Here is a 19,980-nt window from a genome sequence, read left to right as displayed (position 1 = left end):
AAAGTTCTCGCTGTATATACCGCGATAAGTGTCATTAGCGTATTGAACGGAGGAACATTTGTCGAGTAAACGACTCACCTGCAGAAGAATATTGTGTCCTTGAGGGCCCTCCAGTGTCCACTTGCAATTGCTGAGAGGCGCATATTTATGCGGGTAATTTGGGCTCTCCACAACGTCGCCGCTGCTCGCCATGTAATACTGGCAGTTAGCCGGGCAGTCCAATTCGTCGGAGTAATCGCCGCAGTCGTCCTGCTTGTCGCATTTGAATGCCGCGTTGATGCACTTGCCGTTCGAGCAGTGGAACGAACCTGCGGAGTTATCCCGTCACGTTCGGATTATCGTCCCGTTCTCGCGTGAAATATGGAGAACGGCCCGCCGGCCGTTACGCGACCGCGTCGCTGGCAATCCATCGTGTACGGAACTTACCGGAAGGACAGGCGTTGGCACGGCACATGAAGGGAAGAAGCGACTCGCACGTGGTCAATTCCCACGTTTGCCGGTCGTCCGTCAAGGCGACGTCCACGCACTCGCCCGAGTGCGGATTCGGCTGCCTCGGCGCCCAGAAACCTACATTTTTGTCATAATGACGCAACGTAAGAACGCATTCTTTTCCCGTAACGTCGACGTGCGACAGTGCCTTTTCTTTCGAGATAATTATTGACGTTAGAAATATTCCGGATTTTTTTTGTTTCAAAACGCTTTCGAACCGCTTACAATTAGTAATATTTATATATATATATATATATATATATATATATATATATATGTGTAGCAAATAATTAAATAATCGCGTAATAATAGCGTGTTAATAACATGAATATGTCGGATAATGCATATTTGTGGTAAGCGTGGTACTGCGTCGAGTTCATGCATACCCTCGCATGAGTAATTACATTTGCTGCTAACGATACATAGTTAACTATGAACTCGAGACATAATTAATAGTGCGGTTTAGTGGTGCGGACGGTGTGCAAATGCGCTAGACGGGGAAATTGCAGCTTGCAACAAACGGACACGAAAGGACGACGTCTGAGCATTGTTGTGGGAAAAGTGTGTCTTCGTGCCGTATACGCGAGTTCCGTGTTTCCGTGACCCTGATAGAAACTGGCCCCGGTGTATGCGAGGTCGGAGCTTTGAGCGAAACGGCCGCGTCACGATTATCAACCACTTAATTCATAATAACGTTCGTAACGTGTTCCAAAATTTTCACAGAGCTAACAAAGTTTCTATTATTTTTCAAATTGCATCTTTAAATAAATTCATAGCTTCTTTTAATTTGTAATAATTTTTACATTTTACGAAAATGTGCAGAAATGGACATGTTTTTTACATCGCAATTTTATTTTATTCCACTTTTATCGATAAAAATTTTACGATCGCGATCAACACTTACGATTATGATTGATTAATAATTAAAAATAAAATTCTAAAAAAAAAAAAAAATTGAGATTTTGAGAAGAAAAAAATTTACTCGCGTTTTCAACTCAATAATGATATTTAGAATTAAGCATTTATAAATCTTCAGAATTTTTATTTTTCTCTCCGCGAGAATAGCGTTCGCTAACCGCATCGTACGTTACGTATAATATCGGTCAAGGTCTCTTAAGCAGTCGATCGTTAATGGAGAGTCACACTCGAGGGACAGATAAGGAAAAAAAGAAAGAAGGGACAGAGGAGAGCACGAGATGCGTTCGGTTACGGGATCTGCTCGCGCAGAACGCACTCGTCGGCGGCTCGTCCGTAAATCGAGTGAAACGGAATTGCGTTTACGAACCGGCGTATTGCGAGACGAGCATTCCCGCGGCGGATTCGAGTGTGTTGGTACGTAAATCGTCGAGCGAGGCGAGGCCCAGCCAATAATGATCCAAATGCCGGCCGATCAAATTCGCCGACATGTTGTTCTCGCTGTACGACTCCACCACCATCAGCTCGCTTCCGTATCTGCAACGGACCATGGTCAAAACCATCAGTGGTTTATCTTACAACGACACGCGGCACAGTCGAGAAGAACGGAAACCTTTGTCTCTCGTCTTGGGAAAACAATAAAGATTACGTATTCTTTATGTTTCCCCCGAGCGAAAGAGGTACCGATCGTTCTCTATTAAAGTCAAATCCTAGGTAGCAGAACTAATGAAAGGGAAAGATCGATAGTGCGTGGCTTACCTCCTGCATAATTCCGCCGCCTTTTCCCAGGAATGCCTGATGTTGAAGAATTTATAACAGTGTATGCCTCGCAGCTCCCATCCTGCGCAAGGAAACATCGTATTAAACTGTCTGCCTAGATGTAGAGATTGTCTGAGCGCAAAGTTGTAATAACGTGTCGTGAGCACGCAATGTTATTAAGGGGCTTATTGGGACGCCATGTTACCGATTGCAACTCACTGATAAATTCTCGAAAATACAGCGCGCGAGGACTGCGCGTGTAAATCTTTTTATAAATTCTAATTCGTCGTCAAGTCAATGAGATTGCGGAGGCCAGAAACCTCCGGCCAGTACGGATGCAGGAAGTCTTATTTATATTAAGGTCGGCGGGCACTTCCGTGCAACCGGATATCTTAACCATCCTCTGCCGGCGAGCGTGCAGAAGACAGGAAAGGTTAATCGGTGACCTGCGTTGAGATAGCGACGGACACAACGGCCTCGATTGTTTTTAGTGCACACCGCGATGCCTCAGGGGGTTGACAGACGGTTGAGAGGGATCTCGCGAAATAGTGAAACTCACGCTCTGCTGGCGGGTCAATGAACTCGATGAATTGCTTTATCGATACGTCTATATTTGCTCAATTGCCTCAATTTAGTTGTCACTTCCGCCGAAAAAAAAGTTCGATTGCCTATTCCGTAAAGCGGCTTAACGATCACACCTCCGCCGCTGCGCGCAATTTATCCTTTTACCCCCTATAAAAATTTAATCCTGATGATTAATTACTTATTCCGAGTATTGAAAGAGCTAAACAACGGTTTTTAAATATATTCAAAATAAGTAATTTCCAGATATTACATCGGTCAGTATTAAATTAAATTTTTGTAAGGGACGTTTACATAATTTCCAAGTCTGTTTTCTTAAATCTGATTAATCGCAGGGTAATTTGATGCGTCTGCTCGTTTTTGAGGTATCGTATCCGAATGATTTTCCGTATTGATCGACGTAGATATCGTGCATAAGAAGCTTGCACCCAGATCGCTTCCGGCGAGAGAGCTTTTATTTTGCTTTTATTATATACATCGTCTGAGGATGCTCTCTGAAGTTTCCGTGAACTCGATTCGTGTCAGTGGTTCGATCAAAGTAAACCACTTCGTCTTAGTCAGAGTCTTGTCGTATAACAAGCGATATTGCATTCCGTGGTATCTCTGATCGGCAGAACACGTAAATTAGATGGTATGAAAGTTTTTATCTGAGCCGAGGTATAATATTTTCCAGTTATCTCTCAAAGAAATAACGAAAATTAACGCACAACAACGTGTTTTATTTATTATTTATCAGATTTATTATAATGTTTGCGATGAAGAATGATTAATCTTTATGTTAATTTACTTAATTATTCTTTATGTAGAATATTCTTTAGATAATTCGAAACAGGATCGTGTCTTCTTACATTCAACTCACGACCGTTCACTGGCGATTTCTACTTGTTATCAAATGGTGTCAGCATTCGATTAAAATAAAGTATTTTCTATCGATCATTCCGATCATTTTACAATGACTACTACTTAATGACATAAACCTGTCATAAACCTAAGTCGTAAAACGTGTTCTTTTTCATAACACTTTTCAATCAAGTTATACTCAATTTTTATCATCATTTCAAGTAATTTTAAGTAAACAAAATTAAGGTTATCTATCCTTTTCTATTTCCCACGAGAGTTATAAATACATTTATTTTTTTTTGGCGTCTCGCTGCTGGATGAAGAGGAAGATCCTACGCGGAATGCAATTAAGAGTGCTTTGCATTTCGTTGGAACACGCAAGTTGCGTGGAAGAGAAACGAGACGCAGCATCACTCAATCATGTTGCTGATGCAGTTGGCGCTGGATTCGCTGGGAGAGACTCGATGACGACCTTCCTTTCTTTCAAAAGGTCAAACGGCCATGCACGCACGCGGTTCTTCCAGCGTCCATTAGCATTTCTCGTTTGAAGAACGTGTGTGAAATATTATTTTCTCTTAGCGAGACGAGACGCATGATATTTCAACCAACGATCGCGTAATAATATCGACGTCGCATCGCCACATCGTGATTGATTTCGAAAAATGGAGGAAAGCGAAATGTGTTATTATATAAAATGTACACGGAGAAAAATGTAAAGTGATACGCGCTAGAATTCTAGTAAATTTGATGGAAACTGGCAAATTCATATAGGGACAGGCGTCCATTATGTAAATTTACTTTACTAATGTACTTTTTACCTTACACTTCCAGTATTTTTATCTTCAGGCAATTAAAATGTTTGTCATCAATTTCGGCAAAAATAGAAAATTTTTACCAGTCTTGCAAGATAAAAATTATGACGAAATGATTCAATCATTTTCTCCGTGTAGATTAAAATACAGTGGGCTTACATGTATTTCAAATAAAAATTTATTACTCTTATTTTAAATAAAAAAAAAATCAATATGGAAACTAAAACAATCCATTTTAAAATAAATAAAGAAATTTATTTAAATTTTGATCTGGTCAGGTCTGTGAAGCTGTAAGAAGCAGAAATTGACAACAATCGAGTTCGATAATCAAACAGGATGGACGATGTAGTCCTTTGATTCGTCATTTGGAATGCAAATACGCGGAAGGGCAGTCTCTTATTATCGTTTTCTCCGTGTCTTCCGGCAAAAGTTTTCCTGCGGAGAAGTGAAGTACGCGCGTGTATATACGGAGCACGACGGATGATCGCGTAAGAACAGATGAGCGAGCACGTTGCCGGATGTTCTACTTTTTGGAATCCCGTTCGACGGTGCGTTCGGTCGAGTCTCCTCCGAGAGGTGTATAACCGTGGCGTAAACGCCACGAGAGAAGCCGATGCGTATTTTTAGAGTTTGCTACGAGCATCCGACGATGGGGACAAGGTGATTCGATGATGCTGGACGAAAAAGAGATGAAGAGGAGAAGAGAGACGATGAAAGGAGACGCGACGGAGGATTCACGGTTTAGGAATGCCGTCCCGTCCTTTCTTTCCCGCAGCCTCCATATCTACCTGATTCCTGTTGCCATCAAGGTTTACACGTTTCGAAAATTTCAGTCTGAATGAAGCTCGTATTAGACACAACCCTCACTGCCTATCATGACATGGTACATTAAGATTCTTTTGACTGAATGTTATAGTTGAAGTTTTGGAATCTTTAGTTTAGCCTTAAAATTCTTTTGTATCATAAAATGTGATATTTTCTTTGTCCATATAATCTGTGGAATGTAGAAATGTTATATGTATGAGAAAGAGGGGAGAGAGAGAGAGAGAGAGAGAGAGAGAGAGAGAGAGAGAGAGAGAGAGAGAGAGAGAGAGAGAGAGAAATTACATATTTCAATGTTGACACTTAAAATGTTAATAAAGTAATACTTATGTAAATAGAAAGTTATGTCTTCAGAAAGTAGATTTTATTCCGATTCTTAACGTCTTAACGTAACGTATTAACATATTAGTCATTATAGCATACAAGATATGCTCTTAAAAATTCAGATTCTACTTTTGGTAAGTACAATTATCGATATCAGAGTAAGCATTTCATTCCGCTGATCTCTATACTGGCTGTAATTTAATGACGGATTAAACGACGGATTCATTAGGAACGGTTTCTCGGTCTCTCGGCAAGATCGTTTCTATCGCGATATGTAGCTATCATCAGACCGAAGGCGTGACCGGACGAAGCGTAGATTAATCGGGGTACTAAGGAAGAACGAGAAAATAGAAAACAGACGGAAGAAAATAGCACTTGCAATTTTTCAGGCGCACGCGACGACTCATGGCTAACGACCAACAGGCCCCCCCATATGGTACGTGCAACCTACTTAATTGCATCGGCGAGTAACGAGGAAAAGTGGAGCAGCGTTACGAATGGCCGAACTCTTATCCTCATTGTCTCTCACAAGATTTATTTATCGGACATGCGTGCGTGTCTTATTTTCGAAACTCTCGTGCCACCAGGGAGGATATAAATGCAATGCGTACGATTTGCGATTCAAAGCGCGTCCGCGCTATTTAAATGTATACGGCAACGCGGCGGCCTGGTAAAGAGAGGAATCTCCTGGTGGTTATTTGCAACATACGCGTGTCGCAAAACGTAATTTCTCACGTACAAATTACGGGACTAATCGCACAAAACTTGTCGCCTGCACTGTCCGTCCGTCAATAAAAAGATCGACTTGCGAGTGAGAAACGCCGAGTCAGTTCAAACAAATAATCCCCCCTTTTTATGATCGAATTATCACCTAATAGAATCATGTCTTGCTGCCGTGAGGTTTCTTCCGAGTTATCGAAGTGTGATTTATCTTTCCTCCGCAGTTATCCAAACAGCGAATGGCGCGGTATTAGCCGTAATAACATTTACAGTTTCTCAATAATCTCGAAAACCGTTTTGTGCCGATTTTACTGCCAAGTTGTTTTCTCGTAATCTGCGAGACGAGAAATACTCAGAACTCGAATATTCAGCGAAGGCCGATCGCGAAAGTAAGAGTCGCCTAATATCCGTGCTGAAGATGACGATTTCTACGATGTCACCGGATTAACCCGAGAAGATTGCGTCAAAAAAATAATTACAGAGCAACTTTCACATCTTATCTAGTATCGCATTGCTGTTATCTAGTGTAGAGTATTTGCAGTATAGTATTTGCAGGATTTTAATCATATATCTCTGAAATATATATATATATAAGCGACTTAATTTTTTTATAAGAAAAGTGCAAAAATTTATTATATTTGTATAAAAAATATGTAAACGCTTGAACAAATAATTATTGAAAATTTAAACAGATATATATATATACATATATTTATTTATTTATTTGTGCAATTTTTACGCAATATAAAATATAATATAATTTTTTGCGCCTTTTTATAAAAAATTAAGACATTTTAAGATTTAGTTTCGAATTCCTTTGAACAGGTACGCATATAAACAACGGATACGACCTTTTGAAGGTAAGGGAGAGTTCATTTTAAGTGTTGCTTGCTCACGCGCTACCAATACAAGCGAGAGTTCTTACTCACCGTTTGGACAGGTGAAGACATTTGTGGTAGGAACCTGCAACAGAAAGGAAGTGCGTTAAGTTAACACTTGATCATAAATTAGATGGCAATTGATAGTTGAGTCTTAAGCAATAACATCCAAAGTATATTGAATTCTGAAAATATATGTAGACTAAAAAAAGAAATTTTCTTTAATAAATAAATATCAAACGATACATATTTAACATAAAATAGCTAAATGATAAACTGTTGAAGTAATAATAAGTAGTAATAAGTAATAAGTAATAAGTAATAATCGGCATGATAAGAAATAAAATAAATATAAATTTACGGAAAATGTAATTAAGAGTGAAATTCCAAAAAAAAAAAAAAATAAATGAAAAATATCAATCTATTATTTATTTAAAAAAACTTTTTAATTATTGATTAGTGAAAGAAGAATATACGAAACGTAATTCACATTATTTAATAAGTAACATAAATATTATGTCATTTCACATGAATATCAAGGATTATTCATTCTTTGATAATTTGTTACGATGCTAAAAACAAATTCGAATTAGAATAATTGGATAAAAAAGCTTCTCCAAATTGTCAGTTGTAATGAGGCAAATTATTATAGCACCAATATTTAAACAATCAAAAAAAATATCAAAATGATATATACTTTTATAATATTTCTACAGAAACGTTTTCCTGTTTCTTATAGATGATAGATCGATGAGACTTAGCCAAAAAAGGACGTCGTACGTATTTCAAACTTTTTGCGATTACTTCACACCTGGAAGTCGCTGTTTTCGCTTGTCGGATTTAACTGTGGAAAGGCTTCGGTTAGGCCTAGACGTGCTAGACGCATTGTTATCCGGCCGGAGAAAGTGAAGATGCAATCTGTCCAACGATCTTCTCGTTTCTCGCGTCCGTCTCTCAAGAGCACGGAAAGTGTCCGCTACTTCGCGAGACCGACTCGGACGCGTTCTTGTCTGTATTTCGATGTTGCTATGCGTGCGTATATCAGTAATATAACGGTGACTACATTCCTGCGAGAGGTGCGAGTTGCACCAGCTGTAGAAAGACTGCACCCTTGTGCGCATTCCCGCGCGAAAGTATGCTCGAAAAAACGAATTCTTATGCCGCACGTAACTCATTTACTCGTAATATGCTGCGCATAAAGTCTCTCGATATCATGAAGGATTACGTGATAATTATGTAACCAAAACGCAATTTGCGTAAGGAAAGTGACTCATTTAATTTTAATGCTCTAAAAAGTATCCAAAGTGTATTACGCAACAGAGGGTATATATGGGTATAAAGAACAGAAATGGAATCCATCTCGCGAAAGAAATCTCTGAATTTTGCTCACATTCCGCTCCGTATCTCTGCGAGAGATTTCAATTTTTCGCAGTCGTAATTGCCGGACAGATTGCTAGCGGAGAGCGGAGAGCGTTTCTCTCTCGAGGAGACGTTCGTCAAGGCAGAAAACGCTCGCCTCGCCTCGGACTTGCATTCTCGCTTGCGTTCTCTCCTCTCCCGCGTATCGAGCTACCAGTTCTGTAGTTAAAATGTTGCATCTGTGTTGCGATCGTGTGGCACCTTGGCGCACGCGCGCGCGCGCGCGCGCGTAGCCATGGCGTGTACGTGCGTGCGGGCGCGCTTGTGTGTACTGAAATTCACTTTCACCTCACATATGCCACATCTCGTGGAAACGAGCTCCGGCACCGCTAACTCCTACGGAGTCGACTCGACTGCCGACATACCAATTACTTCATAACCCGCGGTTGAAACTCCCAAGAATCTCCCGACGTAGGGGCTTGTACCGCGCGAGCTCACCCTCGCGTGTTTTCTGCTCGGCCGCCTCGCCTCTGCCTCGTGGCAGGGCCGCGCAACTTTATCTTCATCACAGACAAAATAACCTTTGTCAAGTACTTAAGCTTTTTTTCGACTCACCGACATGACTTAAAAACCAACTTAAAAACTGGTCAAAGTATTTTTATCAGATTCTTAATGAGAGAGTGTGTGAGAGAGAGAGAGAGAGAGAGAGAGAGAGAGAGAGAGAGAGAGAGAGAGAAAAGAGCAATGTATGCTTGGATTATAGAAGAGACAATGATAAATAGACAAGGTTAATTTATAATTTTATACGGATCCATGGAGCATACATATGTGAAGTGATCGCAAACGTCGATTAGCTGTAACGTAGTTGACTCCTAACAGTTAACGTACGCGGTATGCGCTTTGAAGCACGCTGAAACTTCGGCTCGATAAGGGTATACTTATACGCTCACCTGAGACTCCGTTAGCTGAAGATGGCACAAGAGGACGGCGACCCAAACGGCCGCCAATTCTCTTATCAGCATGTTCCTGCAACAAAGAAAAGATTCTGCGTGAGTAGGCGTCGATTTTACATCTCGCTTAGCTGTGTAATTAAACAGATTACAGATGATAGATCATTGGGTGGAATAACGGAGGCGATGCGCATAATATTTTCTTTCGAAACCCCTCGATTTTTCTCTCGAGAATTTTTTTTCATTGACGACTAGCGACTTTCGTCATCGGCATATCTAACGAATGAAACGTGCAACCGTTTTATTGGCGACGTAGATTAGCGATCGTAGAATCGCAGATGAGGGACAGGCGCGCTCGCGATGAGCAACGACTTTTTTCCGGATTCGTCGGACGTGCGTCATAATTGCGAAAGAATGCGGAAGATATCGTCGACTTCTGCACACCCGTCGAATACACACCCGTTCCCATAAAATTCCTTACGGTTTCTGTGGCTGAATTGTGGCACAGAGCGGCTTCGTATCTCGCCCCGCGTAACCGAGTGCCACGATAACCGTCGCTGGCCGCGAAGATTATTATTGATGACGTTACGCTGCACCGCGCACCTGCGTCTATTAACCTGAACCTGAACTACCTTATTTTCTGTCACGCGCCAACCCCAGCGTGGGGTCATCTCGCCGCTCTTCCGCGTTCGTCACGTCCCGCAAATACGTCCCCATCTATTAAAACAAATAACGATTCTAAAAAAAAATAGCAGCCCGGAATAGAAGCCCATGAGGTAGTTCCCGACGAAGAAGAAAGAAATGGAAGAGAAAAAAAAAAAATGTGTAACACGGCGGCTAATGTGGAACACGTTGTGCGCATTATTGCAGTTGCGTTTTCCAAGTCGCAATTGCGAGCAGCCGCGTGACGCAACAATCGCGCGAGGCGCATCGTGGATGAGCGAACTCGTGGGAAGCGCTGGAAAGCGATCCTGTGCGCCTGGCGATGCACCTCGCGGGGAGGGAGGTCGTCGGCGCGCGGCATACGGATCGCGAAAGTTTATTATATTTCGCGTCTCGTGCCGTTATACAGTCGCTTTTATGCAACCAATGCGCCATTGTCCGTCCGCGAGGATCGTCACAATCGCGCCTCGCGCTTAACTGGAGCAAGCGGCCGTGCGAGCATCCGCGCTTTAATTAGCGCGCCTGGATAATTAGCGCCTCGTCGGATTCGGGGATGCCGATTGCGTCGTGAGAATTCGCGCGTGAGCTCTTCCTTAATCGTACGCGCGATCGTCGCTACTCTTTGGAACTTTGATGCGCGACGAATTTAGTCAGAGAGCCGACTTCGCTGATTTTTAAAGGGAGACTATTTACTAGTTTTTTTAATCGCGCACGAGTTGTGAAATTTTTATTCGCGGACGTAACGGGCCGCTTTCTTGAGCGTCGATTCGTCGATTCGTGTCATACCTCTGCGACCGTTGTTCCAAGGCAAAAGAAGCTAATTCGCGTAAAATAAGTTCTCGTTCTCGACGTTCTTGCGTAAAACACGGTCGTCGGCTCCTCGAACGAGACGTTCGTACGGCCGAACGCGAGATCCGTTATATTTGCTATCGACAGGAAGTATCCTATCGGGACTAACCGCGACCATGAGATTACGATTACATCGCGATTACATCGTCGTCAGCGGGAAATCTTCCTGCGGTGAGCTAAACGTCCCGCCGCGTGCCGCCACTGCCCCGTTCGACGTAGTCGATCCCTGACGATTATAACGGTTTATCAGGGAATCCGGACGCACGCGCGTCACAACGGCGTGCGCGTGTGTGAATATAAATGCAGATACGAGGCGTCTCTCCTTCGAGAGAGCATCGGCGATGCACCTGTGTACGTGTGGGTGCGCGAACGCACTCGTCTTGCTCTTGTCTTCGACGCGTCGTGACGCGAAACCGGTAAAATGGAATCGAGCCGGTGTCCTTCGGGTTGCTCTCGAAAAGATTCGTGGTCGATAGTAATCAAAGAAGTTAAACCTGTTCACCTCCCGTGACTTATATTTATTTCTCCCGAGCGAATGTACGCGGTTCCTCCGAGGGAAAGATTTCTCGTCTATTACAAGACTGCGAAACGTTATACAGACTTCAGATATATGCATACAAGATGCTTCGTTGCTAAAGACTAATAACGTGGGACGTTGAAATCAAATGTCCTTCATTCAGATTCATTTAAATATCAATATTATAGGTGAATAATTCAGTAAAAAGAAAAAAAAAAGGAGAACGCTATTATCTATTTATAATCACATAGGCGAACAGGAATTATGCAAGTTTACGGCGGTTTATAAAAGGATAGACAATTCTCCATTTACAATGTTAATCGTTGACTATCATTAGTATATATAAATGGAAATATTCCGTCGGCTTATTATTATTATTATTGTAAATCGCAATTCGCGCAGAAACTAGAATATGGTAGTCGCATAATCGCAGACCGCTGAGTGGCGGGAAGGCTGGGATCGGTGGAGGCTGGATCCCAGGCTGACTAGAACTGGACTGGATCCTAGGTCAGCGCTAGAAAGTATTCGGGTTTCCTGTTAAGCAGCACGAAACGGTGCGTATAAAAAGCGAGCAATGACTCCTAGACGCGTACGAACGCCGATGAAGCCGAGCGTGAAGGGACGCGAAGGATAATTCGGCGCCTGGGTAACGGGAAAACGCGAATTGCGTCATCGAATCGGACAGGACTTTTATCGGATATGCCTTGATTATAAGGGTTTACGCAACTCTTCAAAAATTGGTGCTCTTGGTACGCTTTAATGTTTTCTGGTTTGAAAAGCAAAAAGAAATCACTTAGATGCCGTAACAGATCACTTTGCCGTCGTCATATCCTGCGTAGATAATAAATATAATAAATATATTAATAATCGCGTGGGAAAGCTGCGTGTGTGTGTGTGTGTGTCTCTATGCGTTTCGCAGTTCTCCACGCGTTCGGCCATAGCGAGATATCAACTCGCGGGATATCAGCCGTGGACAAATTTATTTATCCCCTCGCGCAGTGTGCCGAATAACGGTCTTCCCGTGTTACCAGGAAACGCTCGTATCGTCATAATTGCGATAGCACTGCAAACATACTTTCTAACTGGATCCTCGAGCCTGGTTATCTTGATCCTTACGTCGCGATCAATTATTTCTATAATAAAGGAGGATCCTGCTGTTGAATTGTACGGGCGCTTCTCTTTAATTACAGTAATGACTGCGATATTTCTCCGATTCCGCGCATTCGGAGCACAATTTACGTATGGATCAACGTCACGGCGTTTAATTGTACCTTTTTTGCTCCATTTCCGCGAAACACTTCCGTCAATTTCGTAAAAAGGTTTTCCCACGTGATTAATGTTCCAACTATCTGAAAGTACAAAATGATGACGAACTTCCCAGGGAAACATGTGTTCTACAACTTTTCTATCGATTTCTAATAATATACGCTTGTTAATATACGTCAATTTATGCTCAATTACCGTTATTTACCGTTATCAATAGTAAATTCTGCGAGGCGTACTTCTCTCTCGCGTTCGTTTATTCTCACGCATTGAATTAAAATCTTTATCGAGCGTGTAAGTGTGCTAACATGGAAATAACATTATAATAATTTATCATTAATTTAGGATGTGGCAAATTTAATGAAATTGGATTATTTTATATAAAGTTCCCAAGATGAAAAACTTTGTGGAGAGTGAATATTACGTTCATTGTTTGCAATTGGTTACTCAATTGAACTTTGAGATAAATTTTTGTGGGAGAATGTACTTCCTGTTCCGTTTTCAAAGGTAGCCTGTATTTTGCGAAGGTCGAACGATAACTGAAAATTTGTAGATATTTATTTTACAACAATCGAAGGTCATTCTCTTCTCTTCTCGATTGAGTTCGTCGACTCGAGAGAGGCAGCTAGGAGGAGGCTTATTCAAATACAGATATCACGAAGTGAAGTACCGCTGCGCATTGTCCGCCGACCACTTCCGGCTTCCTCGACGTCCCATCGGTGACACATCCGTTCGTCGGCGACGAAATTGGTAATCGATACATCACAATGCCAAACTTGAATTCGACCCACGCGATACTCGAGAAGCCCTTGATGTAATCATTATCCCGTAGCATATTATATGTATGTAATGCGAAGAGACATAATACGTGACGCAAGGCACATCTTTCGCAACTCCCATAACTGCTTCCTTTTAAATAATATTAAAAGATGTTATGCGTACTTGATAATATGCCATCTAACGTATAATTCTATATAATTCTTGGCGGAGTGCATGCTGCCACGAAAAGATTGAGAACTGAGGCAGTCTGAGGCAGTTTTGAAATTTATTGTTAGGCGAGATAGAGAATTGAATTAAAGAAAGAATCGCGGAAAGACATCTCTGTCGTTACCCTTTACGTAAAGCCTAATAACGCATCTGGCTGTAGCTCCGTGAGAATTTTACACGCCGCCATGCCTCTTAGTGAATGGAACTACATGGCCTGATTACTTCAGTGTTACCGTAATCGTGTCTACGAGGCTTTGGATGAATTGGTAAGCGTAGACTCAATTCTCGATGTAATTCTCGGAGTGATATAATTTCCGGTTGACATCGACAACCTCCGAGTAAATGTTTCTTTCTTCTGTCTCTTTTTTGCGTAACGGTATGCACGAAATGTTTCAAAATTTCTTATTCGATGACGTAAATGCGTCGTTAAAATTTTTTTTATTCATGTCAAATTATCCAGGAATTACGACGTAACTGACATTTATAAATTTATTGGAGTGTGAGGCCGGCTCCGGAGGCCACGACGGAGAATTTATGACAACCGAGGGGATGAATTTTTGAGCGTGGGTGTACTTTTCAGTACCCCCGTGGGAATCACGCACTCGAAGGAAGTTTTAGCGGCCTCGCCTTTGTGCGAAGGGTCGGGATGCGGACCTCCTCCTTCTTCGTCATTGCCGCCGCAATCGTTAGCATACGGCGCTTCATCTTGCTGAAGACAAGCAAGCAAGCAAGCAAGCAAGTTCGCTCGAGCAGACGAGCCTTTTCTTCCCTCGCGCGTTCAATTTATTCTTTAAAAACTGCGCGCGCAGGGGGATTTCCGTTTACTCGAGAGTTATGCGATTACAAGTATCCCCATGATACCGCCCGACGATCGCTAAAACTGTTTCTGCGGTATTACGGCGATTTGCTTGACCGTACAATAGTTGAAAGTGGTATCTAATACCAGTCCGTAAAACGCCTAGTCAGTCCGACGTTTCTTTCATGCGGCCCGATTGGCGATTGTGTAAGCGCATTCCGCGTCCTGTTCTCCTCCTTCGAGCCACCTGCGGTTAGGAGTCTGTCACCCAATGGTGATGCAGCATGCGACGTGCCTTCTGTCGCCGGCGGCAAGTTCTACGTGCGTAGTCTACATAGCCGGGTGCTATATAAGTCGATGCGCGAACGCGAGTGTGACTTATTCCGGGTCTTTTCAGGACCTGCAAAGAAATTGCTCCTTGGACACGGTTCGACCAAACGAGCGATACACCTACCGAATTTTAACCCAGTTTCGCCTTAATTCCGCCTTACATATTCACGGACCATTCATTCGCTTTTCGCTTCGTACACGAGGGCCAATTAGCGAGGGCTACCGTTAAATTATTCTAAGAGTATATATCCTATCATTAAGCCCAAAGTAGACTTGATGTAAAGACTAAACTTGAACTATTATTGTTACCTATTACCTGTTCCCAATCAGAAAACAATATAAGGAATGCCAAATTACAGAGTTCATCAAGAGACATGTTACCAGTTGTATGATCTGTTTATTATATTATTGTTATTATATTATATTATCCGTTTGTTAATATTTCTTCTTCAATTTATTTTTAAATTAATTTTAGTTTGCCGAAAATTCTCAGTATGCGCATTTCGCTTGCAAGAAATGAATGTAATGTAATCATTGTATGACAACTCCGTAAATTCGATTTCTCGTGACATGCGTTCCATTTTTTTTTTCTTCAGCGAAGGACACGAGTGTCATTAAGCGCCGACCATAATCCTCATTCTCGCAAGTATGAGTTTTGTCATATCGTCCTCATTAAAGCCGGTCGGGGTTTACCGTTTGTTTCCTGAATGCGGGATGGACGTGGCGGTCGATGGAAATTCAGGGTCGAGGTATGAAATGTAAAGCTACATTGCCGCGTTTTCTTATGAAGTGACCTAACATTAGTTATCTCGCACAATTCTCACGGTTCGCTGACCGATAAAGCTACGCGCGGTCGACAAACGACAATGTCACGCGATAAGTGAACGTCGAGGAAGCATGACATTCGTTTTCAGATAGGAATTGGCATCGTTTAATTTACCGTTTAAGTGCTTCGTTGATTCGACATGGCAACTAAAAGTGGTATAAATTTATCTTGCTACTCCTCCTATTCACTTGCTGTTCTCATCTAAATAGCAAATTATTGTTTTTTTTTTTTTTTCAAGATAATTAAAATCAATTTTACGCTAACAATGTTGTAATAATTCATCTCTTTTATTCTAATCAATCAAACAGGCAATCACTCTGCGCAAGATTCGAAAACATTTACTTAAATGTAATGCAAGAAAGATTTTCGTTCAAAAGACAAATTACTACTAAAAACTAACTAAAAGAAAAAAATTTACAACAATTTTTTACGTTTCGAAAACATAGAAACTTTTTGAATCCCATGCTTCCATATGCAATAGCCATGCGATTTCACGCAGTTCTCGCAGTTCGTCGACCGATAGAAGCGCGGCCACGTGGAGCGCGGTGCAACGGCGCGGCAGCCGCCAATATCGCACGCGCGCGATTTAACGCGAGATGCAGCTGCGTGCGTTTAATCACGTGACCGCGGAGCGGAGCGGTGAAAACACGAGGTGCACCATTCGGTCGCGGATATCGTGGCACGAGGCACGCCGCGCGTTGCACGTCCGCGTTGCAAGCGCGATGGTAGCACGCAGGGCGTGGCACCGTGCAGTTGCACCGTGCCGTGGCGTTGTGCCGCGTGGCGAGCGACGCAGCTGCGGCATTAGCGAGCCGCGCGCGAGAAATGCGGTCCCGCGAAATGCCGACGCGGCGCGGCGCGGCCGTACGATATTGCAGATTGTCGCAACGAGGAAACCGCAGTCGCGGGCCTCGCGATCACCGCCGCGTAAAAGCGGCGGGAAAATGCGCGCCGCGCGCTTATACGCGCTCGTTAAACCCGACGCCGCGAATGCAAAAGAATTTAACGGTTTCACGGTTTCAGATGCACGAAAAATGCACGGACACGTCCTCGACGAATGTCGAATAATGGCTTTGCAATGATATTGGACTTTCTAACAATAGATTGAAGAGACGGCATATTCGGCGATTTGGACAACAGATTTATTTCAATTGATACTTTTTGGAAACTTTTGTTTGGTGATTGAGGTCTGTTACGTGATTGGAATTTCTCACGGCGATGATATGCTCTAGCCGTCGGCGACTAACGGTATCCCAACCAGGTAGCGTCATAGCTTCAGCGAATTTGTCCTTAAGTTACGGAGTCAAGCGAAGCGTAGCGAGAACTTGATTGCGGCGATCATTCATATACTTAAAAATTAAGCATTACTTATAGGAAGTAAACTTTAAGTCGTATGCTGTTTTGTATTGCTGTTTTAAGCGTGTACTATGTAATTTTTTAGTAGACTTTGTTTCAAGATTTGATCGTAATTTTTTTTTTTTTTTTTTTCTTTAGAAATATTGATCGACGCTTTCGCATTTCTGTAAAGAATGGTTATATACATTTTCTTTTAAATATAAAAGAAAATGTATATAAAGTTAATAAAATTTAAGTGCACAAGCACAAAGTGGAATTAGCGTAACATTGAAATTCTATAGAAATTTAGCTTGCAATTTCAGCTTGCAAGCTGCGCATTTGTGCTTGTAAGATAAGGGTCGAACAATTCGGAATAATGCTTGCCCTTAATATGCAAGATACGGTCAGGATGTCTGCTGCGCCATGTGCGAGCAGTTATCTACCTACACGCTACCTACACATCTACAAGTCATGCCTATCTTTTTACCTAGCTACCTACCTATCTATCCACCTATCTACATTAAAAGCCCCAAGACCGGCCTATGTTTTGCGGCTATAATGGGGCAGATATTAATACTACAAATGAAAAAATTTCGAAATGAAAAAAATAACAAGTTGCAAGTTAAATCTGGAGGAATTGTAACTTTCTGAACTATATAGAAACTTTCTAAAGTCGTTAGGCGATTGCAAATCAATGTTAATAGAAACTCAGTATTTACAATTTCTAATTAAAACATTAACGATTAATCCATGATATTCTGCGGGGGGTAGTTCGGTTAAATCCAACAGCAAATCGTAATTTCGTAGCAGCGGAAATATTTTTGTCGCAAAGCATCATAAACATAATTCTTTTCAATTCTGACATTAAAAATATCTGCTTTATATTTAGCGAATTAAATAATTATTTCTGCATCGATGGAACTTGCGTTCATTCGAGTCCAACGACTCGCGAAGAAATTACGAGAAAGGGAGTGCGAAGGAATCCGGCAATCGCTTTTCTTTTCTTGCCGGCGTTTGTGGTGGATGAAGTTTTGCGATCGCGATGCCATGAAATTATCGCATCGTGTCGAGCGAGTGTGCATTCTTAAATCATTCGCAGCCAAGCCTGGCTTGCAAATGCAAACGTAACTCGTAATTTCATTCGTCTCAATACCCTATTAGCATTTTACGAAGGCAAAGCGAGGAACGCGAAGGGTACGTAAAATTCAATGCGCAAGAAACTTTCTCTTTTTGTATTTACGCGCGTTCCTACGGTGGTTTACGACGCAAATTTGTACTATACGTAATCTCTCTGCGCAAGATCGAGCCAGTAGCGATTTATCGGGCAAAGAAAATTCGCGAATCGCGACGCAAGAACTGACTGCGATCGAGACGGTTATTCGAGGCATCGAAAAAGGGAAAACTTTCCAGTTATATCTCCGTGTAAAAAGATTTTGAAGTAATTTGTACATTGCGTTATGTCATAAATAATACAAGCAAATATAATATTTTAATCAAATTATATAAAAGAAACATATATACGTATATGATATTGTATTGAAGTGGGGTATTGCCACACAAATTAATGTTAATTTAATGTGAGAAATTTTTCTCATTCACACAAATAGGTTTTCTAGAATAAGGTTATTCTTTACAGAATAAATTTCTTGGGAAACTAACGTATAATATGTTTATTGTTTATGCTTATTTGTACTTATTGTATGTGTTCATTTTGTGTGGGTTTATTTTGGACTATTTACATGTTCTTTAAGTGTTACAATACCTATAATATGTACCACAAAATCTATATTATTAATATAAAGTTATTAATAATAAAGTAAAAATAAATTACGTATTGTTTTAATTATTTATTGGAATGTAATAGCTACGTTACATACTCTTATTTTTTATTACTACATACTCTTATTTCAACTATAAATATTTGTCTTGATTTTTTAATTGTACAATATATATTTCGGAACCTTGAGTGACTAAGCTTTGTTCCTCTTCGTCAATGCCTTCTAATTAAATGCGAATCACCGACCGGCAACGGCCTGACATTTTAAGATCGCGGACGTATGATCGCGCTCCGTAAATTTCAACACCTCCTGTGCAGTCCTAAAAGATTTCTACACGTGTAGAAATCAAATGTCTTGCATTGCGTATTCGTCGTAGATATATTGTATGTCATTTTAAATAATATGTTACACGTTAAATTTTTATAATTTTTAGAAATTTGTTTCTATACATAAAAAGATATTAAGATTTAAAAAAGATTTATTATTAAGAAAGAATAGCGAATAGTTTCTCGAAATTTCTTGTTCGAGAACCAGCCATACACCGTAAAATCAGTCGAATTTGACCTCGTACCCATTCGGGCCCGAAATTCTTTCGCCAGTGCGAGTGACCCTGCAGCGCTTGCTCGAAGAAAAGCGCGCTCACGCAAAATCACGTTCACGCGTCGTAACGTGGCTCCAACGTTCGCCACGGGGTACGCGGCGTTTCCCATAAACTTACGTTGATTTTCCCTACGTTCTACGGTGAGATTCTAGTCCCAGGGTACATGTACACCACTGAAAGTCCGTCCACGATCCGCCAAAGATAACTCACACACACGCGGAACGGAATCGAGCGGAACTGAACTGAACTCACGCGCCCGGACACAAGGTGCCAATTGCGATAGCGCGTCCACGAGGCCGGAAGACGACGAAGAGAGGAAGGAAGCGCGATGCGTCTGGCGTCAAACGCGAGAATTCGCGACGAGAAGAATGACAAGGAAGAGAGAACGGAGCAAAAGATCTGGGAATTGTCCTCAGGGTCACGGAGCTCCTTCCCTCCGGCCCGCCGCTACGAGACTGAAGAACCGGACTCTCTCTCTCTCTACGCCCAGGTGAACGGCGCGCGTTACCTGAGAAAGAGTGCCTTCTTCTCGTCCCCTCGTGGCGAAACACGGGAGAGAGAAAAGGAGGCAGCCGTGAACGTAGG

The 19,980-nt window shown here is 41.9% G+C and overlaps 1 protein-coding gene across 1 annotated transcript in view; it reads right to left on the bottom strand.

Moving 5' to 3' along the window:
• The window catches only part of uif (sushi, von Willebrand factor type A, EGF and pentraxin domain-containing protein uif), a 38,301-nt gene extending 18,321 nt beyond the window's left edge, over positions 1–19,980 (bottom strand). The window contains exons 1-7 of the mRNA XM_089081321.1: positions 19,513–19,980; positions 9,451–9,526; positions 7,193–7,226; positions 2,164–2,245; positions 1,775–1,941; positions 427–567; positions 79–308 (exon numbers count right to left, since the gene is read on the bottom strand). Of these exons, the coding sequence (XP_088937447.1) occupies positions 79–308; positions 427–567; positions 1,775–1,941; positions 2,164–2,245; positions 7,193–7,226; positions 9,451–9,522 (726 nt within the window). The 5' untranslated portion in view covers positions 9,523–9,526; positions 19,513–19,980. The remainder of the gene's footprint in view (positions 1–78; positions 309–426; positions 568–1,774; positions 1,942–2,163; positions 2,246–7,192; positions 7,227–9,450; positions 9,527–19,512) is intronic.

Source organism: Pogonomyrmex barbatus, unplaced genomic scaffold (genome assembly GCF_055798465.1).
Source record: "Pogonomyrmex barbatus isolate J1 unplaced genomic scaffold, ASM5579846v1 scaffold4, whole genome shotgun sequence".
Taxonomy (NCBI): Eukaryota; Metazoa; Arthropoda; class Insecta; order Hymenoptera; family Formicidae; genus Pogonomyrmex; species Pogonomyrmex barbatus.
The sequence above is the reverse complement of the archived record's forward strand: the minus strand, read 5'-3'. Positions and strand labels throughout refer to the sequence as shown.